Here is a 26,428-nt window from a genome sequence, read left to right as displayed (position 1 = left end):
GCCATAGTATTAAATGTGAAAAGAGGTGTAACTTAATGAGGCAGGATAGTATGAACTCACGCAAGATATATATACCCTCTTCAGCCGTGAAGCTGCAGAACTGTATCCAGCCAACACTTCAGCCTCTGCACGCACATTCGTGCTATCGGAGGCTTTATGAAGGAGGAGTTATTCAGTGAGTGTAAGCCGATGTTCGGGAGAAATTTCAGTTTAGTGCTAAATTCCTCCCACCTTAGAGACCCCAGCTCTTTTGCTGGACTTTAGGACTTTTAATTTCTATCCTGGAGAAAGTAAGACTTTTTTCCCCCCCACTCGCTCAGGTATTTTTCATTCTTTTGAACATGGTTTCTTTTGGTTTTGTAGTCTGAAACTCCATAGGCATCATCTTTTTACATTGTGACAAAGCGCCTTCAGTGCAGTGGGACAGGGAAGTCTTCCAGATTGCCCAAAGGTTTAAATACATTCTCTTGGTTAAACTACAGTTTCTAAGAACGGTGAAGTGAAACTGACTTTACTTAACACTTGTAATTTCTAGAGCCAGCACACACTATCTTAAATAGGGTGCTGGAGGAGTTACTTAGTATCACCTTTGTCTAGTTTCGCATGTAACATTCTTATGTTAACCTTTCTACAATTACTGGCTGGTGGCAGTGGTTTACATTTTACTACCATTGAGTGTTTCTACCACACCACAGGCTGCAATTGCAGCTGCAGTAAAGCACCCTTGGGTGCCCATTTTGTCTAAATGGCCCAGTGGTCTTTTTTCTCCATTACTTGTTGAAGAGGTCCTTCTTGAGATTTACTCTGCGTGCCAAACCAGGTTTGGTCCTTTTGTTCATTTTGTCTTTGGTGGGATTCACTGGCCTCTGGCTCCAGCATGTCTGGCAGGGCAGGAAGCGAGGTAGGTGCCTGAAGCTCCCTGTGCTTAATCCCCTTAGTTAAAGGAATGCACCCAAATGTGATTGGCTGGCTGTCCATTCTTGGAGGACAGCCACCCTGCTGTGTGAATGACAACTAGGCTGCAAATGAATAGGAGAAAACTGCATAAAAAGGTGAGGCTTTTTGCTTGGAAGGCAGAGTCGACCACTGGACGAAGGAATCCGAAGAAGAACATGGAAGAGAAGCCTGCTGCAACTCCTGGACCATTGGTTTGCCCGGTGAAGCCCTGCTGCAGTGCTGAAGCTCTGAATTTGTCTCAACTAGAGAAGCCCTGCAAAGGACAACTTCTCCCCTTGGGTTGGTGGGAAAAATCAACCCCAAGACGAACTCATCTAGAAATCCTCTCGGAGTTGGCTGTACTTCCACTGCTGTTGCAGGAACAGATTGTCTGGGAGATGACCACAAGAATCAAGTGTGTCGTCTTTAAGTCATACCAGAGCTCCTGGAAGATCCTCCGGACTCCCATGAAGCAGGACTGATCAAGCCTGAGTCACCTCAACAGAGTTCCGGACCCCAGATGCGAGGAAAGTCCATAAGATATCCGAGAACTGCGTGGTGCTATTTGCGAGAGGCTGCAACCGCGAAGTGCAGCTGATCTGAAGTTTGCCCATTGCTGCCGCCGACCTTCAATTCGTAGTGCAGGAGTCCCCAGGCATCCTCCCTCTTGTCCCCACAACTGAGGCCCAGGGACAACAGGATCTGCAGACCTACAACAGGAACAGAAGCCCGCTGGAACCAATTTCTTCAGACCTAAGGCACCGTAAAACAAAGGGGTACCTACCTCTTGTTGTGTAGCCTTGCCAGCTCTCCTTTGAGACTTGTCGTGGTTGCTTTTGCAGAGTTGCTTGTAGCTTTGCCCCTTACAAGCCTCCCAGCTTATGACGCAACAGATATTTCATTTTCTACAAAGACTTCTAAAACATTGTGCAAGACTTTTTACTTACCTTCAAGAAGTGCTTCAGCTCCCCTAGACTTTGCTCAATTGACATTGGCTATCCTGGCTCCCTGAAAGACTCTTCTATCCTCTGACTGGGCTGCAACTATCCCTCATAAAAGTCACATTCTATAACTTGTGTAGCTGGGAAAGGGGTAATTTACTTTGCATTGGGGAGTTCAAAAGTACTTCCCTGCTTAAGAAGATGTGTTAACCTTTGTTTATTCCCAAACTATTTTCCTTTTGACACCAAATTTAGCATTGCTCTAAATGTGCCAATGATCTATCAACGTCCATAGTGTCCTAGTTGTTTTAAGTTACCTCAGGGTGTAGGAAGTGTCCGTGTGCCATCCCAAATGGGTATCTACTGATTTATTGAAACAAAGTGTGTATTTTTGAAGTACATTTTGTGTTACATATATTGCTCCCTTTTAAAGAAAGCTTATTTAAACTGAGTTAAATAAATGTTTAATCAGGAAACCTTGAGTTTAAGTTTATTTGGAGAATTGTCACTGTGAAACTCTGTATTGCAACCCTACAGCTCACATTGATCCCGCTTGAGATAAGCCTGGCTGCTCAGTCACTCTACCAACTTGTGTAGTACATGCTTATACCAAAAGGTTGAGTTACCTACTGCCGAGAGGACAAGGCTGGTGCAGTCTCCCACAGGGTACAGCATACAATCTTGCCTAACACCCGAGTACAGAGCTCCCACGGCTTCCAGCCCAAAGCAAACAAGTGTAGGCAGATAATCCCTTTAAGCTCTGTGCAGCGATTGTTGCAAAATGCTGCAGAACTATATCCTGCCAACACTTCGGCCCTTTGAATTATTTTCAGCTTTTTCAGTAATGCCTTTTTGCATTTTAAGGTGTGTTGTATATAGTGATAATAACGGCAATGTTTATTACAGATTTATTATCATAAGTAAAAGATGTATTCTTTGCAAGAGAGTGTAAGAAGCATTCATTAGTTGTTCATTACTGAGTGAGTAGTATTTAAAAATGAACTAAGGAGTGGGACATCTATCGAAATGCATTGTGTATTGATGTGTTAAATACAGTACATGTCTTTTCATACACATATTAAGGATTACTGGATGGTGTGAGCAGTGGACGATCAATAAAATGTGTATCATTGGTAACCCCCTCCTACGCTGATGAAGGAGCAGCAACCACGCACTGCAGGGGGGTTGATCGACTGCACTCATTACGGATGCAGTGACCGGTATATGCTTATACACACATACACATCCGCCCCCCCCCCCCCGCCACCGTAAGAAGTCCAACCCTAAGTGACAGGAACTGTGATTGTATGGATTCTATTCATTTTAACTGCATCCTAACTCTTACTTGGTTACATTATTGGACTGATGCATTGTAAATGAACCTACTGGTGAATGTATATATTTGTGATATATCCGTTTGTGTGATAATACTACCTGCTAGTTTCATTTCTTAGTGCGTTCTTAAAGGCCCAATTAATAACACATTTTATACATATAGTCTAAGCTGAATTATAGTGTGAACTCATTGCAGCCCTAGACCACTCACTCCTAAGATTTAGCCTCAACTGCTCCCCTACATACCTTGATTGGGTTGTGGCTATACTCTTAGAGACCCCTGGTTAACTATGACTAAGGTGGCCTCCTAAAATCTACCCACCCCCCCAGGTTGATTTTAGAAATCCATCTCACCATTGGTCGTCACATTTTCTCTTCCAATTCTCAGTCTTATCCTCCCTTCTGCTTTGTTAATGTTGACTGTACCTTTACCGCCAACCATTATCTCCCCAAATTCTGCCTAAGTCCTCACTCTTCGCCTTTATCTCTCCCTTCAATGTTCTCTCCCTCCTGTTCTGGTACTATTCTCTTCCCTTTACCGTCTGCGTCTTTCATTACCCTCGCTCCTTCCAATTGTGTGTCTTGGAAGGAGCTAGAGCCTTCCTCTACTCCCTCTCCCCCCACCAAATGCTTTACAATTAGGCAAGAGCACTGAGAAAGCTTTTTTCATGCAAATATAAATCACACACACACACACACACACACACACACACACACACACACACACACTAAATGAAAAAGGTATTTAAATATAAGGAGTAAGTAACTATTAGCTGAATACACTTGTAGATGTTATTCCATTTAGTTTTAAAATTTGAAAGCACAGTAGAAGTCAAAAATACTCACCCTCCCTTGCCGGAAGGAATGTGGCCTGCGCTAAAAATGTATCGCAGAGCAGGCAGTGGTGCGTCACCGAGGCTGAGCAGCTGTTTCCTGTCCATCAAAAGCCCATGTATACTAAATGGGGAGTGTACATGCTCAATGCACGACATGCACATTTATGGGAAAATAAGGTTTTAAGGGGAATTACTAGACCAGATTAAAAAAAATATAATGAGTGAAGTATGGACAGCATGATGGGAAAATGTGTTTATATATAAATATTCATGGGTAGCAAAATGATGGAAAATTAAGTATACAGTGTATTTTTGCATAGGCTAGTGATATGTAAAGTAGTATGTCCTAAACAGAAACCCAGCCATGCAGGAAGGAAGACTGCAGCACCCCTTGTAAGAGAAGGTCAGTTTTGGATGAGCCATGCCAGTATCCAGTGACCAAGTTAACAGTATTTAAGGCTCCTGCCTGGCACCAGCCTGGGGGAGCTGGGAACGGTTAGGGACAGAACACACCGTTCAAGGGGCAGAGTTCTTTGCCCCATCCTCATTTCTGTACAGATTACAAACTTGTTATCCTTGCAAGATAAGACTCTTGGCCTTAATTCCCCTAGAGGGGTGAACTTTAATCTGGTGTGAGCGCGGTTAGGGGTAACCCTGTAAATTGGGCTACCTTTCAGTCATTTACTTTAATTTGATAAACACCATAAAGGTTTCAACTCACACAATATAAATAAGGTACAATCATCCTAAAAATGACCATGCCCCCATGGTACAGTACATAATTTAGAACTACATCATGTTAAAGCTTTATGCAAGAACATGTCAATTCAGCAGAGTTATATGGATTTTTACGCCTAATGCCATCATAGCATAGAAATCCCGTTGATACATCATAATAAAAAAAAACTCTAAACAGATTACAGCACAACATTTAATTTTAAAGCAACACATTCTCCTTAATGCAAACTTGTATAGCTATTTTTTAAAGTTAGATTGTGATGCCCAGGCCAACAGCTGGGTCCTGCTTGTGTAAAGCATCAACATTTCAGAAGAGGGGAGTAGTGTTTGAGAACACACCAGTGTGTACCTAAATCAAGGACCAGTTCCCCGCTCTGGGCAGGACATCACACTTACTGTGGGAGTGGTCTTGGGTGTTTGCAAATTAGGTTGTTCCAAAAAACTACCAGCCCACCATAACCTTGGACACTTTTCATGACCTCAATTCTGTCAAGACATTTTAGGCTTACTTACCTGCTGGAAGATTTTTTGTCGTTTGAGGATTACCAGCTGAACCCATTATCCTAGACCAAGCTAGTGTCATGGCTTTCAGCTGCAGGCCTTTGATCTTGGGACAGTTGTTTGGACCATTTTACCATTGCTCGACAGTTTACTGCTAGGGCTTCCTGCCTTAGTGCTGAAAGTTACTGCTGCCCGCCTGATCAGGTGTTGCGATTCAAGCACCCGCCTCACCTGCTCCACTGGGCTGCCACAGACATCCATGTGCTGGCACCATTCCTGGTGGGGTGCTGCCCGCCTATGCCCGCCGAACCACGAAGACCTGCCTTTGTCTTTCTGGTGCCAACTCAGTTCCCGATTTTGCTTCTGGACGCTGTATCCCACTCCTTGAAGGCAGATGGTGGTTGTTTTGGGCGGTCATGGTCATCGTTGGGTCAGGATTCATGTTGTTGTGTGCCCATATGGTTTAGTCTTAAAGGCGATGCATTTTTGGGAACCAACACTGGAGTACTTACCCCTGGTTGGTGAGTTGTTCTTGATCCTTAACACCAAGGTTCCCTGTGGTCCGTGGTGGAGGATTACTGCAGGTATCTTCAAGCCACTTTTTGCTATTGACTCAGGGGTAGATCTTGCTTGGTTGAATCTTGTGCTGCGGTTGCTAGATCTCTCATCTGGACCTCTTCAAAGTGGTCTTCTCTAGGGTGCCCTGCGGTTGTTTGCTGAAGTATCTGCATCTGTGGAGAGACGCAGACAACTGGCTTTTCAGCAGACGTACTACCTATGTCCATACCTTGAAACACATTTGGAAGTGACTAAGAGGTACTTACCTCGTCGGTGACATTGTCTTGGGTTTCCAAAGGAAATGACTCACCACTGTGTTGTATCTGTGGTTACTAATGGATCAATGTATGCCGAAGAACGTGAGAAGTCCTAGTAACTAGCTAGCACTACCGTTAGATTTATTATGATCATATGTGGGGTTAATGATTTTGTAGTCCTGCCTTACACTACTGCTATTGCAATGCCTTGTTACTGTGTGTCACTTGTTGCTACATTTGTATCCCTGCCATTTCTGAAAGAAGAGCCGTTGTGGCTTAGTACTATCAAAATAATTGTGTGTTCGAAATTAGCACCTGGGGTGGGGGAGCCAGTCAATCAGGTTGCTCTGACAGCGGGCTAAATCCCACAATCCAAGCTGTGTTCCAAGCAACCTAATGGCTGCTCCTAGGCCCAGCCATCTTCCCCCCACTCATCACTGTTCGCAGCCCCCCCGACCCCCTTATTCTTTTGGCGGCGTTGCAACCACCGCCGCTCCAGCCTAATGGGCCGCCATGGAAATAGAAGAGGGGCTCCGCATGGAGCTCAGTCTTCCAGCTCCATGGCGGCCATTTTAGGCAAATATTTTTTACGAATGAACAGAACGCCGCGAGCATGTCCCGTTCATTCATAAAACATTACTGTCAGCATCCTGGGTTTCCGGATTGAAAACCCAGGGTGTCAATAGCAAGAACACCAGATCTAGGTGGGGTGCTGGGTCAGGTGGTAACAGTGTTGAGGCCCACCGTAAAGGCCCTTGCTGTGCTTGGGCTTGTAACCCCCCCCCCCCCAGGTCTGGTTTTATTGCTCAAGTATAACCCTTCCCTCCTTTCTAGCTCTATATGTAATATATAGTGTGTATTTGGATCATTTATGTTTCTATGCGATAGATGGTTGGTTAGAAATACTACAATCATTGTTGGTGTGACAACTGGGGCACTGTTAATGACTTTGTGGGTGCATGGGTCTAGGCTTCCCAAGTTGCGCCTCTCCTACCTTACCTGATGGTTTGCGTTACTTTAATGAATTGAAATAGTCAGTTTACTGGTGTTGGGAGCTTTCTTTGGTGAACTGTGTGGACTACCTGATCATCACTATGAGCCCTCCTTAAGTCTAGTTAACTTTGCCTCGCTATTCACCTTTAGAAGTGTGTGGCTTCCATTTTGGTTGGAAGTGTTATGCTATTAGGCTTGGTAGTTATAAAGCTCCCATCAGCAGCCAGTATATAAACATTACTAACAATTCCTTTTTGTGCAATTCTATAATAAGGAGTAGAATTGTTCAGCTTCCCTGTGTAGTGTAATCCCTTGGGTTATTGGTTGGGGCCTACATACCAGCATTCTGCTTTCCTCGTAGTGAAGCCAAGTCTGCTCAGTCATTGCTGTTCCATAGTGATTTTGGTCTATCTTCTGGTTAGAACTGTTTAGCCTTAGAATAGATATTTAGACCCCTCACTATAGGACTGTGGCAAAAAAACCATCATCACATGATGAATATACAGCTCTAAAGAACCCTCAGTTTTGCCACCATAGTGTTTGCAATAAAGAGGTACTGGTCACACGGAGGAAAATATTGGAAATTAATAAAAGTAACAGTCCTCCACCATTACGAGCTCCAGAAGCCATCCAACGTTGTTCAAAACCACGACCTTGCTCATTCAAAACCCATCACTTTACCATCAAAGATTTCTAACAAACATCCAGTGATTGTGATTTCGTCCAGCAGACTTTACATAACACAACAAGCAAACAAATGGGCAAATTAAAGATCAGAAAAACAGCAGACGTTGGAAGGCAGACCTACCTTTGTCTTGTGGGTCCAGCAGAGACTGTAGTGTGATGTTTTGAGTTCCCTCTGCAGGGACTCTACTAGGGTTGGAAGGAAGACGGAGAGGGGCAGAGGGCGAGACAGGTAGTAAAAGGCTGCTGAACTCCGCAGAGAGAAGGGAAAGGTCACTGGCACATCTTTGGGGAACTGGTGCCCGATGCCCATCTGGAACATCTAGAACCTATTGAGCAGATTAGCAAGTTAGTAGGCCCATTTATAAAATGCAGATTTGCGGATTTTTAACCGCATGGGACACTAGCCATTGACTAATTAAAATTGTACATTTTATGTAGCACAAACCAAGCCCCCAAGGGAGTCACAGCAGAAAACAAGAGAAGCATTATAAACAGATCACAGAGTATACATCCAGCAGTGCATTAAGACTATGGATATAAAAACATTCAATATATATTCTAAAGCATGGTACAATTTGACAAATCTGGACAAATATAGGAGTCACAGTTAAAAGGCACTGAACCGGCCAGGTTAAACACCTTGTTAAATTTCCTACCATCAGATGTGAACATTACAACTGCCTGTGTCATCTCAAAGAGGTTCAGGCGGTGAAATCTGCTTGTTAAATGGATTGGACTAGATTGCCAGATCTCTCTGTCAAACGTCTGCTCAGAATACAACTCAACATTGCCAATTAATCTATTTCTGTCAAGTTTAGAAAAACTGCAGCATTAATTCTACAAGTATGGACATCAGAGCAAATTCACAATACCTTAACACAACAGCAGTTGGAACAGAAATGGCACTTCATACTGCTCATTATGACATTTAGGCAAAGGGACTCCGAGTGGAGTAATTCTGCTGAAAATGTTGGAGGGGGGCATGGCATCTGAAGGAAAGGTGCCCCAGCCAAATGAATGGGGACAAAATGGTGTGCCACGAAATTGGGGGGTGACAAACACCCCTGCCCCCCCCCCCCCTAATATTATGCCAATGAGATCTCCGGCCAGCAGGAAAAAGCTAGCCAGCAGCAGTCAGTGACCAACTCCGTAAGAGTGCAGCAACTAGCAGGGCAGCATTTGAATTGTGTGGGCTTCAGGCAAATCCAGGGTCCATCAACTCCCTTTACTAAATTTGGATTAAGGATCAGGGGAGAGAGGGGACTGGGTTTTGGGCTGGCAAGGTGGCCCCTTTTTGCCGGGTTGAGACATTTCTGCTCAGTTTCTGTGATTGTTGCTTAGCAACACAACCATTTCAAGCCTGGGTTAAGTCAGGAAGAAAAAAATGCATTAGAAGAAACCTCAGAAAAGGGCTCCGACATGTCAAAAAAGCACTAGCATGATGCCAGCAGAGGTTACACCAATGTTTAGTAGGTCTCCTTACAGGAATGGATCTCTGTGGCAAAAAAAAGAAAGAAAACGAACACCAAAATATTGTTGCAACTCAGTTTATTGCCATGACATTTGGATAAACCTCTCTTTAGTGATTAGGGTTTATTATGAATAGATATCGTACTGAATTGAGGACCCCTCCCCTGATGAAGAGAACTATTCAAAACAAGTTGGTCCCCTTCACTACCGTCCTATATGTTTGACAAACAAATAAATTATGAGGCATCATTGAACAAATTAATTTGGATTAAAATTACTGAAAAAAATGAAGATTTTTTTAAAGTGTTAAGAGAGGAGGTTAATTTGAAAAAAATGTGAATTAAATGTATTCATGTTACAAAGCTCTTAATTGTTTTCAATATAATTCTTTTCGGATTGAAAGAACACTTTTTTTATCAGAATTTCTCTTAGAGAAGAGTTAGTTGCTCAATTAGTGTGCAGGTCGTCTAACAGAGGACTATTGCAACCATCAGTATCGTTTGATATATAGAGGGTTTTAGCTAGAAAACCTTGATACCTCCTTGCACAGCACATTTTATCTTAGATTGTATGAATTGACTCATCAATTAGTCAACTAAAACCCAGATTGCACCAGATCATTTTAACTGCATTCCGTACAGTGCCTGAACTACAATACAATTTCTGTTGCATGCATTGCGTTACTACTCTCTCATCTGAACACAGTTCGCTAAGGGGTCATGCTTTCGACAGAGCTTCAACATCATTACATATGGCAGGTGGGGCTAAACAAATATAAAATTACATATCTGCCAACTACCTGACATGTGGGTGTACTTCTTTCAGACATACAACCCAGAAGAGTGCGATTGTCCCCTGCTTGCAATCACGGTTTGACACATGTATTTTGGTACTATGCATGCCATTTATAATTCTCCAATTAAAGTTGTTCCAGCAGTCAAAGTCTCCTGCATCGGACGGAGCTGGGATATCACAGATATTACCAGTCTTCACTCGTGTTCATTTTAGCAATATGGTCTTTCTGCAAAGGATCCGGTGTTTTCCTTTATGGGTGAAGGTACTGTTCGATAAGATTTTTCATTTTACGGCAAATCTCCCAACTGCGAGACCCCCAGCACTTTTTGTTGGACTTGTGGATTGTTGGTCTATGTTCCTGGGTGAGTGGGAACCTTTTCACCATCATTCACGCATTATTTTACTCTGGCTATGGGAGTCACTTTTATGTCTCTACATACCTTATTTTTAGAGTCATACGCTCCTCCAACTTTTTGGGCATCTACATTTCACTTTTGAAGCACACAGCACTGTTGTTGGTGAGGATCCCCTTGGGCTTCCCTTTTCATTTTCTCTTATTTTCCTTGTGAGAACTATGTTCCCAAGGCTAGAGGGATACCTTCTACATGTTCTATTGTGGGATCAGCACACACCACCTTATTTGGAGTGCTGAGGGGTTACACTACATCTCCTTTCTCACTGCTCCTGTAACCTCTAGGGAAGTGACAAGCATACCAAAATGCCTGGTGGCTGTGGACATGTTCAACCGACTTGTGTAATTTTTACCCGCAGGCTGTGTTCAGTCACAGTAATGCACAGAAGGGTCATCAACGACCCAAAATGGTGGCTGTTCTTTTTTCGCCATTTGTGTGCTTGTTCTTTCTTGGTCCTTCTGCTATGCTGGTTCGGGGCAGCGGTGGGAGTGTTGGACTTTTGTCTTTGGCGGGAATTCTTTCCGACACTTGCTGAAACTCCAGAGTGTCTGAAGACAGGAAACGAGGGAGGTGTCAAACTTTGCAGTTCTTGGTCTTCTGGCATGCCTGCCTGGAACTAATTCCAACTGGGAGGCTGGCAGGCCTAAAAGGGCAACCTTCCTCCAATGTTTAAATGTAGCCTGAGTGCCGATTGGCTTGGATCCTGAGCCTAAAGACAAACTTTGGTGGACTCCTTCCAGAACTCAGGAGGCAAGATCCCACTCCTTGAAGTCCACTCACCAGAGTGCTGGAACAAGAAAGGGAGGCAAATCATTTAGACAAGAACTGTTCTTCATCCTTGGTCTCTATATGGGACAACCTGAAAAGACATCGGACTGCTCCGCTGCCCTCAACCGCCTTGACCTCTCAGCAGCCTTCGCCACAATTAACCACTCCATCCTCCCAATCAGACTCTGACCTAGGCATAAGGAACTATGGCCCCAGATGGATCTCAACTTTCCTCTACGACCACTTCCAAATCGTCTCTCAATCCTTTCGCCTCTGCCCCAGCACACCACTCCAATGAGCCCCCCTCTCCCCCTCCTCTTCAATCTCTACCTTCCACCCCTCCCCAAAGCTCATCCATTCTCACAATCTCACCTGTTAGAACTCTGCTGACGACACTGATGTCACAGGTTTCCCCCCTTCTCACCTGTCTGTGTTGTTTATTGGAGTTCTTGCGCACAGTTCGGGTCTTGCATAACCCTGTGCGTGTGTCCTCGGGTTCCAGCGTGCGTTCAGCGTCCCGACTCCTGGATCGTTCAGAATGTCCGTGAAGTCCTGGAAACAGCGAAGAGTGTACTCGGAAAAACAAGTACACAGAGATCCGGGATGCAAGAGAGGACAAAAAGGGAAGGAATGGATGAGGAGGAAATAATAGGGGACCAGAAACCAGGAATCAAAGAAGTTAGCAAGAGCGAACTATGGCAGCACACGTCTAGCCACTGCAAGCAGTAGCGTTGAGACGCGCAGGGCCACAGGGGCGTGTCTGCTTTATAGAACGTGATGCGACCGACGCGGAAACTGGTAAACAGTGTTCCGTGTTTGACGGCCATGTTGGAAGTACTGCTGAGTGCAAGCCCCTATGTGTCAGGGACGAGGACGTCCAGAAGGGACGTGTCCGATGGTTCATGACAGCATGCCTCCTCCGAAGGCCTGTTCCTCCGGGTTTGCCCGGGTGTATAAGATGATACCTTTTGAGTAATCTGGGGGCATTCAGGTTTGAGATTGGTTCCCAGGTGCGTTCACTGGTAGGGTACCCTTTCCACTCAACCAGATACTGTAGCTGACCACGTCTGTACCTGGAGTCACATTCTGGACACTTAGTATTCTAGCTAGTCATCGACAATTACAGGGGTAGACCTTGGAGCAGTCCGGCAGGACTGGACGTATGGTTTCTTTAGAGACGTGTGAAACACTGGGTGGATCCTCTTCCAGGAGTCTGGTAGTTTGAGTCGGAAGGCCACCAGGTTAATGATTTCCTTTATGGAAAAGGGGAAATAGTACCTGGGAGCCAACTTATTTGGTCGTAAGTGTCGAGGCAGTAGTTCCGAAGATAGCCAGACCTTATCACCCACTGCATAGGAAGGCCCTGGTCTTCTCTTGGAGTCCGCATAATGCTTGGTGTTATTTCGGGCCCTTTCTAGGTGTTCTTTGGCTTCCTTGTGTACGTTGATGAGGGTTTCAATCCAGGAGTAGACTGTAGGTACTGGTGTAGGATGTGGGAGTATGGATGGTAGAACCGAAGGGTGGAATCCTTGGCTGCAAAAAAAAAAAAAAAAAAAAGAAGGGCTGGTCTTCACAGCCGAGTGTTCTGAATTGTTGTAGGCGAATTCAGCCACAGGTATTAAGAGTGACCAATCGTCCTGAACCTTGGTGGTGAAACAACAAAGATATTGCTCTAGGGTTTGGTTCACACGTTCAGTAGCTCTGTTAGTCGGTGGATGATAACCTGAGGAGAGGGCACATTGGATTCCTAGTATACGGCATAAGTGTTTCCAAAATTGAGATATGTATTGAGTTCCTCTGTCTGATATGATCTTGGAAGGCAGTCCATGAAGTCTGAATATGTGTTCCAGGAAGATTCCAGCGAGTTCTGAGGAAGATGGTAGTTTATACAATGGCGTAAAATGAGCCATGTGAGTGAATAAATCAATGGTGACCATGATAGTCGTGTATCCCCTGGAGTGGAGGGTGGCAATTCCACAATAAAGTCCGTAGCGATGTATTCCCAGGGCTTTGTTGGTAGCGTTGGTTGAAGTAGGAGACCCGTCGGTCTCTTGTTATCATGCTTGTTTTGACTGCAGACTGCACAGGCTTGGATGTACAGTTGGACGTCAAGTTTCATTTTTGGCCACCAAAATTGTCTTTGTATTAAACAGAGTGTTGGTGATAACACGATGTCCCGCGTGAAGGGTATCGTGATAGAGGCTCATAATCCTTTGTCGTAGTCTCTGTGTGGGGATGACCAGGCCATTATCCTTGAACAAATACCCGTCCCTTGTTCCAAGATTCCATCGATTCTTCCGTGTAAATTCCTTCCAGATCTCAGAGGACTGGGTTTGAATCCGAATGTCTTAGATGAGGCTCATTGCTTGGGCTACAAAAAGTGTGTGGGAAAACATCTTTGGGAAGGACCGATCTTCAAGAGTTTTGTAGTCGGGACGTCGGGATAAGGCGTCAGCAATTATGTTGTGTGTTCCAGGGCCATGATGGATTTGTAACTGGTACTGGGCGAAGAAGGCCCAATGGGCTCGTCGACTATTCCTACATTTAAGAAATTGTAAAACTTGAAGATTCCGATGGTCCATACGGACCTGAACAGGATTTTCTGCTCCCAGGAGTAGATGATGCCACTCTGTGAAGGCTTGACGGATGGCTAACAGTTCCTTTTCCAAAACAGAATAATGAGTCTCGCTGGGAGGTAGGGTTCGCGAGAGATAAGCGATGGGGTGTTCCAAGTTGTCCACAAATTCCTGCTTTCTAACTGCTCCAATGGCATAGTTGGAGGCATCCGTCTCCACTAAGAAAGGTCGATCGATGTCAGGTTGAGCCAGGATGGGGGCTTGTATAAACTCCGCCTTCAATCGTTGAAACGCTTCATCTTGGGCTGCTGTCCAGAGAAAGGGAGTATCTTTTCAACTATGTAATGATCAGTTGAACTATCTCAGAAAAAAAAGGTATGACTTTCCGGTAAAAGTTGCCAAGCCCCAGGAAGGATTGAATCTGTTTCACGGTAGTTGGAAAAGGCCAGGATAGTATGGCTTTTACTTTTGAGTTGTCCATTCCAATTCCTTCTGGACCAAGGACAAATCCTAGATAGTGAACAGTAGAGACATGGAAAAGGCATTTCTCGGGTTTAGCCAGGAGCTTATGTTCACGTAGCCGCTGTAAAACTGCCTTAACATGCTCTTCATGCTTAAGATGGTCCTTGGAGTATATCAGAATATCGTCCAGGTAAACTATGACGAAGAGGAACAGCATATCGGAGAACACCCGGTCCATGAAACGTTGGAAGACCGCTGGGGCATTGGCGAGTCCGAAGGGCATGACCAGGTATTCAAAGTGACCAAAGGGTGTTCTAAAGGCTGTTTTCCATTCGTCACCCTCCTTTATACGGATCAGATGGTAGGCACCTCCGAGAGCCAATTTCGTGAAGACTATAGCTCCTCTCACTGCTTCCTAGATATGCGAGATAAAGGGCAATGGGTAGCGGTCCTTGAGGGTGCATTGATTTAGACCACGATAATCAAGACAAGGCCTAAACTCCTTAGTATCTTTCTTGCGAACAAAGAACAACAAAGCTCCCGCCGGAGATTTGGATGGTCGTATGGTGCCATTTGCAAGGTTGGTATCCAAGTATTCTCGGAGGGCCCTTTTCTCTTGTTCAGATAGAATGAACATCCTTCCAAAAGGAATCACTGTTGAGGGTTCAGCATCAATAGCGCAATCTTCAGGTCTGTGAGGGGGTAGGGCCTGAACTATGGCAGTTGAAAACACTGTAATCCGGATAGGCCCTGGGGACCTGGATAATATTTGAGACCGTGAATGGGCCCTGCTGGTCTGACAGCGTACCTTCAGAGGATGTCAACGAGGAATCCAGGGATAGACAGACAATGAGACATACAATGCTCGGAACCAAGAAACAAGGATCCCGCTGCCCAGTTGATGTATGGGTTGTGCTTCTGTAACCAGGGCATACCCAGTACCATGGGATAATGGGCAGACTTTATGATGTCAAATTTGATCACCTCTCGATGATGGTTTATCGAAAGCTGGAACTCTTTGGTTTGTAGGGTTATTGGTCCTGAAGAGAGAGGTCTTCCATCGATGGCCTCTACAGGTTGCATGATGCCTCGAGTTTCATATGGAATGTGGTGGGTAGTGACCCAATCTTGATCTATAAACATCCCCATGGCCCCACAATCCACCAATGCCAAAATGGGGTAAGTTTCTTTCTTTGATGGCGATAGAAAGGCCTGCAAGATCACAAGATCGTTTTGTCTAGGAGAGTTCAAGGATGGAATAGATGTGGAGCAAACATCTCTCTCCCGAAGGTGTGCTCCATCTACGATCGGGAGCTGGCGTTTCCCGAACGCCGTGGAGGAGCTAAGGGACAATCTCTCACAAGATGTTTATCTGAGGCACAATACATACACAGCCCAGTGTGAATCAGTCGCAGTCTTTCTTGCGGGGATATGGGTCCGCGGAAGGCCCCCAGTTGCATGGGTTCTGGGTCTGTAGTGGGGGCAGGAGTGGGCTCAGGTTTAGAGGAAGGGAGGTCCATAAGAGCCTGGAAGGAACCTGGGCGAGCTAGACTGGCTAGCTCATCTTTTATTTCTTCATTCAGCCCTCTTCGAAAAAGGGTAAAGTAGGCCTCCGAGGACCAATCTGCTTCCTTGGCCAGTTGCTTAAAGCGTGTCACATAGGTAAGCATATCCTGGGAACCATTGGAAATCCAGTAGGCGTTCCTGGGCACTGTAGACCTGTTCTGGGTGGTCAAACATGGTCTTTAGAGCCTGTCCGAACCCATCATAGTCATCCAGGAGGGCATCTCCCAAATAAACCAAGGGCATAGCCCAAGTTAATGCATTTCCGGAAAGATGCGAAATCATAAAGCCCACCTTTGCCCTGGGGGTAGAGAAGTAGTAGGGCTTAAATGTAAAGTGGACTAAACACGAATCAAGGAATCCGCAAAGGTTTTTTGATGAATCATATTTATCCACTACTCCACCCAGCAATACACTTTCCTTGGTCGCGGAATCATGGGACAGGACTAATTGTTCTAATGCGGCATTCTCGGCTTTGAGATTCTGAAATTCTGTTAACTCCTGCATGCCACGCATGAGGTCTTGGACTGCCACCTCCATGTCCGTATCAGTATCAGTTTCAGTTTGTTGGCGTCTCAATCTGTCACAGGTTTCCCGCTCCCCCCCTTCTCACCAGTCTATGTTGTTTATTGGAGTTCTTCGATGGAGTCTTCTTGCGCACAGTTCAGGTCTTGTATAACCCTGTGCGTGTATCCTCTGATTCCAGCGTGCGTTCAGCGTCCCGACTCCTGGATCGTTCAGAATGTCCAGGAAGTCCTGGAAACAGCGAAAGTGTACTCGGAAAAACGAGTACACGGAGATCCGGGATGCAAGAGAGGACAAAAAGGGAAGGAATGGATGAGGAGGAAATAATAGGGGACCAGGAACCAGGAATCAAAGAAGTTATCAAGAGCAAACTACGGCAGCACACGTCTAGCCACTGCAAGCGGTAGCGTTGAGACGTGCAGGGCCACAGGGGCATGTGTGCTTTATAGAACGTGATGCATCCGACGCGGAAACTGGTAAACAGCATTAAGTGTTTGATGGCCATGTTGGGAGTACTGCTGAGTGCAAGCCCCTATGTGTCACTGACCAGGAAGTCCAGAAGGGACGCGTCCAATGGTTCATGACATCTGATCATCCTCAAGATTACCCAAATCTCCCTTCTCACCCCACCCAGACCTGGCATCCTGCCTCTCAGACATTGACCTCTGGATGACAATGAATCACCTGGTCCTCAAACCCAGAAAAACCTGAAGTCCTAATCTGCAGCAAAACAGCTTTCCTTCCCCAACCTATCCCTTGGCTGCAGTCATTAGGACCCATCCACTACATCCCCCTGTCAAAAACCTAGGATGCACTTTTAGCTCAGACTTGACCCTCTCCGTCACAGCAATTCTATCCCCAGATCGTGCACCTTCCAACTCTGCATCCTTAAGCGGACCTTTCCTTATATCTCGTACCCCCATAGAGTTTCTGCAATTATCCTCTCACGCCTAGACTGCTAACACTCTCTCCCTAGGCACACCAACTAAGAAAGCTCCAACGGATTCATAACTCTACAGCAAGGCTCCTCCTCGCACTCTCCCACAGAGAACACATCTCCCCTGCACTCGGGACACTAAACTGGCTGCCCAACAGCCGACAGGCCTCTTTCAAAGCCATGCGCAATTCAGGAGAAAAGCCTGGAATTACTCCAAAACAAGCTCACTTGCTACCGTCCCCACCAGAATACTCAGATCAGGCTCCACACACCTTCAAGTTCTCCAGATAAGGAGTGGCCGGTTTCTCTGTCCTCGCACCCAGTTTCTGGCCTCAGAGGGCCATCTGGCCTTCAGGAAAGCACACAAAACCTGGCTGCCCTCCCCACCCTGCCTTCATGATTCACCCCACCTCATCCCCCTATCTGCCCCGCACCCACACCTGCCCCTCGCTTCATCCTGCAGTCCCCCCCCCCACACTCCCTCCACCTGCCCTTCTGTCAGCTACTAGCCTCTTCTTTCCCTTCAATTGCTTTGCTCTGGCACCCAATCTTCCTTGTGGGATGCCAAGCACACATGGAGTACTCAAGTAGTCACTCCAGCAACTTGAACCTGGAACAAATCCTGACAGTGGGCCAGGTATTGCGCTCATATAGGCTTGGAGGGTGGGCAATACATCACACTTAAAATGCACCTCGAGAAAATAAAGCCATCATCCAACAGGAGAACAAACAGGCACCTCGGACTTACTCGTTCGTGGTTGGCAGAGCATGCAACTCTAAAGCACAGGATGGTGGGTCCTGCCACCGAAGGTAATTAAGAAATGAGGATCTTGTTTTTGCACTAGATATAACTATATATGGCAATCTCTCACTCTAGGATCCTCTCAGAGGGCGAGTATTATGCATTCATCTAGCACTTCGAATGCCTTTGTAACATAGCACTGCTCCTTATACATAGATGGAACCCAGGAAGTAGACTTGTTTGTACAGCCAACCCATTTGCCCTCTCGCATACTGCACCTTAGCAGGAAGCATGGGCCGACTCCAAAAACCCTGCACTTAAATATAACAAACACTATCGCACATCACTGCTCCCTTAAGAATGAAGCTACTTTTCACGAAAAAAAAGTCTAACTGTAGCTTCCGACATAACCATCCTGATGTATGCAGCTCGACACTGAAGAAACGTGAGAGCATATGCAAGTTTATTTACTGTGAATCATAATCCGGCGCCCTGTCCCGCTTCCACTCGCTCCGTCCACTTATCCCTCTCCCAACCTCCGTTCTTCGAATCCAAGAAACATTACATTTCACGCATCCACAGGACTGGGTGCATAGACAACGTAATAAATAAAGCTGTACAAGGAATATGTAAATACAACACATCCCTTTAGCCCATAGTATACCTCTGCTGCGCCCATAGACACTCCGTTTAGACATGGGTGACTGGCAGGTTTTTGGCCACCCCTGCATAACTTTAATGGCTGCAATGCACACACGCATAATAGCATCTCCCAGGTTTTTGGACTCTGGTCCCTCAGAGGGCTTTCAACCAAAGCGCATTGCGACAATAACTATGGTGAAAGGTGCTATAACAAAATGACAAAATGAATGAATCAGAGGTCTTCAATAGGGTATACAATAGACCCGCGAGAAGCAATGAAGGCTGCGAGCCTTTCCACTCCTGCAGTCTCCTTTCTTTCGTCTTAAGACGAAGAATCCAATGACCGGGTCCTGTAGCTGCTGCATCAAAAGGGCGGCCGTCTGCATCATTTTCTTCACTGCTGAGGTACTGTGAGAATCGAGGTAATAATTGCCTAGAGCTTCTCACTCCTGTGTGACTAGGGGGGTAATTTGTGTGGTTGGGAGCTTGCCCATCCATGTTCGTCAAGGCTTAATGCTGGAACGTATTCAGGGAGCCTTCCACAAAGTCCCTGAACCCCCTTACCAACTATAAAGTTATTTCAAAGTCTCCAGCATGGGAGAATCAAATGCGGATCAGTCACTGGGGAGAAGCAGAGAGCAGCAAGACGACATCAAAGAAGTTCTCTGCCCGCAGAGTGCAGGCATACTGAAACCAGGAAGATGCAGCGTAGCCACAAGTGCAGAGGAGAGAAGCCCACGGAACGGGATATGTGTGCCCCGGTCCCAGCAAGTCTCAGCCTCGGAAGAACTAAGGGGCAGTACACAGGAACCAGAGAGGACACATAGGTTGACGGCTAAAGTGGCTTTTCCTCAGCCCAATAATAGCAAAGACGTTAATGGGCATAAGGAAAAAAAAAGGGTATGGGGCCGTGAAGAAAATAACTTGGGACTAAGAGGAAATCGTACTAGTCACAGTGGAGAAACAAACCCCACTGAAAACAGAAGGTTTTGAGACACCAACAAAGAGAAAGCAAGCAGAGGAAATCTTCCTCGGTGCAGTGGTGGCCGAGTGGCCACCAGAGAAGGGTCGGGGAAGCCAACAGCACGAAAGAACTATGCCAACCAATACCAGGAGAAGGGATTCCTTCCGTACTGAACAAAGCTGTGTGATGCCAGGGAAGGGAGTCATTTCCCTTAGATTTTATTGGAAACTGTAAATCTACACCAGGAGAAGGGAGCCATTCTCCTGGATGTGAAATTGCATAAAGACTTGGTAAAACCCATTAGCAAGGGGAAGGGAATCATCCTCCCTGGCATTTTTTGTTCTATGAAATTCTTTGGACACTGTTCAAGAAGCAGGAGAAAAGAGCCATTCTCCTGAAGAAGGAACTTTGTTAATTTATCTTTTAGTTGTACTGTGAGGGTTAGAGTAGGATTTGAAACGGAACAGTGGAACTTTGATTTGGCAGACATTCTGACAAGTCCTTTAGTTTTAGTTTGATGCAGGGAACCCCTCTTAGAGATAGGGGCAGATAGGTTAAAAGATTATAAAACAAAAAACCATGCAACCTTTGTGTTGGCTTCCTTCAACACCAAGATAGCAAATGTATCATATTGAATGTCACAACCATGAATTACTTGCGGCACAATTATGAGGACATGCCTCTTCCTGTACCCAATTCTTGTATCACCCATCATGAAAACCTACTGAAAAAGGAAGGGGGGGGGGGGGGGGAGTTGAGGGAAAAACAAAAAGCTGGAGTACCAATACAATCTACTCCATGAAGCAATACTCGTAATCCTGAAGAGAAGAGCCATCTTATAAAGGTTCATGCAAATGAAATAAAGCAGGCACAATCCGGTTACTCATTCATGCCATGGGCGTCAGGTCCCCAGGAAACAGGAGGTTATAATCTAGGTACTCCTTGGTGGCATTAGGTGGTTATAGTAGCTATAGATGCTAGTGGTATTGGATTGGCTGTAAATGCATTTTTCATTAACAGTACTATCAGCCAGCTACAATTGTCCCAGTTCAAGATGGAGTTTCCTGCACAGCAGTGATTTGCTCAGGATACTATTGTGATGCAGGAGGTTGGAAACTCAGGAGAGGTTCTAAACTGCCTTTCATTCAAGATCTGGTCAAGAGAGGTCACAGCTTTCATAAATTCCAGTAAAAAAAAAACTGAGAAACCAGAGAAAATACCCATTTTGAAGACAACCACCAAGAAGTGCCAGAGAACAAAAATTCAGATAAGCGACTGAAGCTTGAAAGAGTTATGTTCAAATGAAATGTCCTTTGAAGCAATAACAATAAATTGAAGTTGTTTGAACAGTATTTAAAGAGTTGTATTATGAAGTGTCTGAAAAACGTTTAGCTGTACTAGTGAAAAAGTTTTCAAAGTCATCTGTATGCAATAAGCCCACGTGTGTTCTGGCATTAGCAGAGAATGCGAGCGCTTGAATAAGGCCTAGCGTGTGTAGTTATAAGAACGCTTCCATTGCGTTCCTTGTGAGCTCGCCGGGCTGTTTGTGTCAGCCGCCTTAAAAAAAGAAGATTTTTGTATATATTTCTCACAAGCAAGCAAAACCAAAGGTTTTAAAGTAACTGCAAAGAGGCAGCAGAGTTTGTATATAGTTACCAGTGAACAACCGAAGCAAGAATTCAGAAATACTGCAGAGAGTTGAAGCAGAAGTTGAGAGCTGAGCAGCAGTCATAAGAACACCCATTATTTCCATTGAATTGCCTTCAGGCTTAGAGCGGAGGCAGTCAGGTAATCAGATGGCTGAGGGGGAGGTTATTTAAATAAAGTGCTAAGGTATCTTTTAATGGATATTTAACCAGAAATGTATTTATTGCAGGTTTTCCAGAATTCTGAGCCATCCTGAGGTTTGTGGGTATCGAAAGAGGAATCCTGACCATTTGTTATTTTATCCACTCCCCTTTTCCCCTAGTCTGGTTTCCTCAGGAGTTGTTGTGAATTGACTGCTGGGAGAACTGGTTTGGGGTTCTGGATGACTATTCATCTGTTCCTGCAGGATTTCGGCGCTGGGACCGGATAATGATATGATATGGCATTTAAAACGTACCTATGCATAAGTGCTTCAAGGTGCGATGAGGCAAGGGAGGGGAACAGAGGGAGGACAGACAACGATCCTACTAGGCCAGGTGTCATTCAGATCGCGCAAGTGCGTGGGAAGGGGGCAGGGACAGTGCAGTACAAGATAACAAAATTAAGTAACGGCCAGCATGTCATAAGTGGCAAGTACACTACAAGATAATAACAATAATATCAATAAGTGAGTAGCAGCCAGCAGGTGCATGGGTAAGTGCAAACCAACAGGCGTCAGGGGCTGGTAGGGGGACTGTAGGGATACAGAAACAGTCCCCGATTGCAGGGTTTGCCAGGTGGGCAGTGCAGGTGTGAGACAACGGCAGGGGGAAGGGACCTGGGCCCGAGATCAGAGGGTGTCCAGGTAGCCAGTGTGGTTCAGGTTACAGCCAGGAGGTCAGCAGAGGTGAGGAGGTGAAAAAGCAGAAGCAAAAGAGAAAGGTTTTGGAGGTGCTTCCGGAAACCAGAGATGGTTCTCCTCAAGTTTAAGGGAGGCAGGGAGGCTGTTCCAGAGGGAGGCACCAGCCGAAGAAAGGTCTGCCACCAACTTGTTGCTTGGAGAAGCGACTGACCCTGAGGGAGTTGGAGGCGGATGAGCGGAGATCTCGAGAAGGAAGGTATTTAGGAAGGGAGAGTTGAAGAGATTGAGGACCCAGGCCCCAGAAGGCCTTGTGGACGATGCAGAGGGTTTTGAACTTAATCCTCACAGCCACTGGGAGCCAATTGTTACGCTCACCTGGTATCCACGGTGGCGCCACACGATACTGGATGGAGGCTGTGCGCTCTCGGACCCTTCTCTGCTTGGTTATGTGCCAGACGTTGGGTAGCGCCTTAGGTTTTTGTGCATAGAACTCTCCGTCCTGCATCTCTGTGCAGGGGTGCGTGGTAGGTGCAGGCGTTCCGTTGGTCCTAGTTTCTTCAGTGGTCCGTGTGCCCTTGCGTCAGGTCCAGACCGGCTGTGACTGACTCGCTGGTTGTGTTCAGGTGAGTTATAGTGTCTTTCAGTCTATACTCTGTTTCTTTATCCTCCCTTCGTTTTATCCATCTTCTCGGCGTTACTTTTCTCCACTATGCTATTTCTCTAATAATGGCTTTGTTTCCACAGGGATGGTTGTGATTTCAGAGCTTGCAGCGCCGGATGGCGAAGACTACGGTAAGTTGTTGATGCACGGAGTGTGGCGCTGTTTCTTTTGAAGTTAGTTGCTAACCTGTATTCTCTTCCCTTCTTCGTGCAGATTGCGGTGATTTTCCGAGTGGTGAGCGATCGAAGCGCAGAACTGCTTGCCCAGGTAAGAGCGGTTATTAATGCTGCCCTCGTTCCTTCACCTTTGCAGGTTGCGGTGAAATCCGGAGATGGGCGAGGCAAACCAAAGCACAGGATGGATTCGAGATCAGCTGCTCACTCAGGTAAGTGTACTTGCTTGTTAACGCTGTTCTTGTTCTTCCAGGTCGGTGATGGAATTCGGATTGATGGCTTCAGGATCGGGCCGCGGAGAGAAGCAGATAAGCAGGAGCTGGACACAGTGAGCATTACGCTGCAGGAGTGCAGAATAACGCGAAGCGTGTATTCCAGTTTGGGCATGGCTTATATAGCCAGCCACACCTGAAGGCCCGACCACACCCAAAACACTGGTCTGCATAGCTCAGTTCTAGGAACTGAGCTGTGTAACAGACCTCCATGTTGGATTAAAGTCCAAAGCTGGTACTTGCCCTATTCCTGATGAGCCTAGCGCCAGGACCGACTACATGTATTCTTATGGAGATTAAAGGCCCTTGGCGCCACTGTGAAGGGCTGTAGCCCCACTGCTGCCAGGGGACTTTTATACCTGATGGCGGTTAGTGGCATGGATCATGACACCAATGCAGAGATTTCATTCCTGGAGAGATACTATCCCTGGGCTTGAGGGCCAAGGACAAGTCTCGCACTGGGGATGTAAAGAGTTCAAAGGGTCTATCCAGAAAGTTTCTGTTTCAACACCAGTTCAATGTCCATACTGTGCCTACGGTCTTCAATCTTCTCCAGGACCTGAAACCTCATTGGCACAAGGTTGTGTCTTGCACTTCTTGGAAGTGTCTTGCCAATAAATTACCTTGGGTTGTTTGGACATGGGAACAATGTTCATTCCATCTTGTATTCACTTTTCCTGTAGTGTAGCCAACATAAATTCTGCATGGGAGTTTAATAACAAAGCACATTTTCTGTGCCACATGTTGCAAAATCTTTTTTTTATAAAAAAAGAAAAGCATTCTGCATGTTATGGGTGGACAATAACATTTCCCTTAGTTACATTATTGCAATTGACACAATTAAGACATGGAAAGGTGCCAGTTGGTTGTCTAGATGCAGCATTTCTGGTTTCTCCTCCGTCCTTGCATACAAGCAAGTCTCGAAGATTCTAACTTCGATGATAGGCAAAAACAAGGTGATTTTTAAAGATTTCCCCCAGTTTGGTATTCTTACTGAGAATTTCCCAATGTTTGAGTATAGATTTCTTGATGCTATTACTCTGCTTTCAGACAAATACTAGTGGGGGTGTTCTTCTTGGGGCTGGTCCCAATAGTTTGCCCTGTCTTTATCAAGAGTACGAGTGATCGCTTTGTTGAGGTCCTCCTGGGAGTAGTGCAAGAAACCAAAGGGTGGCTCACCTACTAGTCCCCAGGGATCTCTTTCGCTTTCTCAGTTGGTCAGGGCACAGCCATCACCATTGGATCCAGACGGACTACTGCGTGAGGATCACTTGGGTGAGGGGACTTCAGGGATTAGCGGTGAGGCAAACGATGGGGAGATGCAGTATTCCCCACCTTTCCCGTACCCATGCCCCATCCTATTTTACAGGATCCTCCAGCATACCAACTCACCCCGCCTCCTTACTATACAAACACTGGGCAGAGGTAGAGGGCGACAGAGTAAAGGAGGCTGACCCTTACACAGCTCATTGGACATGTGCCGCTAATCGGGTCAGGCAAAGACAAGCACTTGACTTTAATCATACATCTGATACCCATTGGCTCTCCCCACAGGGATAAAAGGCGGAACATAGAGACACACTTTGAGCAAGGTGGAACACGAGCAGGAGCAAATCTTCCGGGGAAAAAGGCGAACCTACATGAGCAGGATGACCGATCGAGGGACTAGAGCAAAGGGTAGAGAAACCTTGAGGTTCCCTGCAGGAGGTTGTTGCCTCTGGGAAGCCGTGAAGGAGACGCAGAGAAAGCCAAAATCGCAGACAAGAAGAAACCTGCATTTTGTTTCAATAATGCCAACGAGCCTCCCAGGTAAATGATAGTTGGGGAGGCGAGGAGGAAAATCCTGTGGTATTAACCCTGGCTTGTGAATCAAGGCCGTAGAGACCAGAAAGGAATGCGCACAACTAGTGAGTTAGTGAAAGATATGAAAGACCGGTTTGTGTCAAGGAAAGATTCACGCTACAACAGTACATCTCACAAGTGAAGGTAGCGCACATGCCGAGAAGATGCGAAAGGAAATTAACCAGTGATGAACTGGCTGATAACTGAAGCCAGTGCTGCAGAGTAGCAGAGTGGTCCGGTGAAATGAAGTAGCCCACTGAATAAGTCTCTGCAAAATGTGAATGTATTGTTATAAAGTAGCTAAGTGAACAAATGCTGAAATGCGTAATGGTAAAGGTTAACCCCGGCAAAAGGGGACATGAAAAGGTGAATGCTTAAAGAGAACGATTTTAGAACTTTTTTACTTATGGTAGTGAACTACCAAGAGACACTGGGGCACATAACATGTGAGCTAAAGAGTAGTCGAAGTGGTCCTGCAGAGGTTTATGGTAAAAGCTTGCACAATCAAAAGTCTTCGACATCAGTGAAAGGTCCGAGCCCGACTGAGGGAGACCGGAAGTGTGGTAAGTTAAGGGAAGGGAACCCCTAACGAATGTGAATCGAGCTTGGGGAAAGGAACCCCTGCAAGTGCTGCGACTGCGAGGTCCATGCCCCCCTGAGGGAGACCTACAAGAACCTTTTGTTGAACTGTGACAGAACATTTGGAACGCTGGAATAAATGACTTTAACATGGAAGACCAGGCAGGCCTCGATCCACGTTCTGAACTGCCTTTGTTTTGAGAACCTGAGCCAGAGTGCGTCATCCTGTCTATGGGAGCCACCTTACTCTGCGCTGTCCAACGTGGGGTGGAGAGCCAACTCAATCACTTTGATCCTTTATGTTATAACACTAATTTTCCTTTACATACATTCTCCTTTACACACTAGTTGTATGAGAGCTAGGACAGGCATTATGGTATGTTTGTATAGGCCATTTCGATTTCACAAAGACTGACTAGGACTGTGTTGCTTTATTATAGGATGGTAGAGACAACTCCCATCATAGCTATAGGGCAAAGCAAGAGTTTTTCTAAACCCATAGAATTTAATAAAGGTACTGAAATTGTATCCCTTGCGACAGTGTCATTCTTGCGATACTATGCCTCCCTTACACCAGCCTCTGGCAGAAAATATAGCCAAGACTTTCCCCAGTTGTTCCCTACTTCGTCAGCATCACTCACAATGAGTTTCACTTTGAGAAGTAAAGAGTAGACTTCCTGCCTAGTGGCTGTAAAATATCATCTGCTGCTGATACTGTGGGTCTTCACAGTGGTTTAGTTAGATATTTGTGGTGTATTTTCAGAAGTAGATACA

General features: G+C 45.8%; 1 protein-coding gene across 4 annotated transcripts in view; it reads right to left on the bottom strand.

Moving 5' to 3' along the window:
- FAM117A (family with sequence similarity 117 member A) overlaps positions 1-26,428 on the bottom strand; it is a 327,775-nt gene that overhangs the window by 184,772 nt on the left and 116,575 nt on the right. For all 4 annotated transcript variants that reach the window (XM_069634375.1, XM_069634374.1, XM_069634377.1 and 1 more), the window contains one exon: positions 7,904-8,108. In XM_069634375.1, coding sequence (XP_069490476.1) covers positions 7,904-8,108 — 205 coding nt within the window. The remainder of the gene's footprint in view (positions 1-7,903; positions 8,109-26,428) is intronic.

Source organism: Ambystoma mexicanum, chromosome 13, assembly GCF_040938575.1.
Source record: "Ambystoma mexicanum isolate Mex_15411 chromosome 13, UKY_AmexF1_1, whole genome shotgun sequence".
NCBI lineage: Eukaryota > Metazoa > Chordata > Amphibia > Caudata > Ambystomatidae > Ambystoma > Ambystoma mexicanum.
Note: the sequence above shows the minus strand (reverse complement) of the source record. Positions and strands in the feature narration are given on the sequence as shown.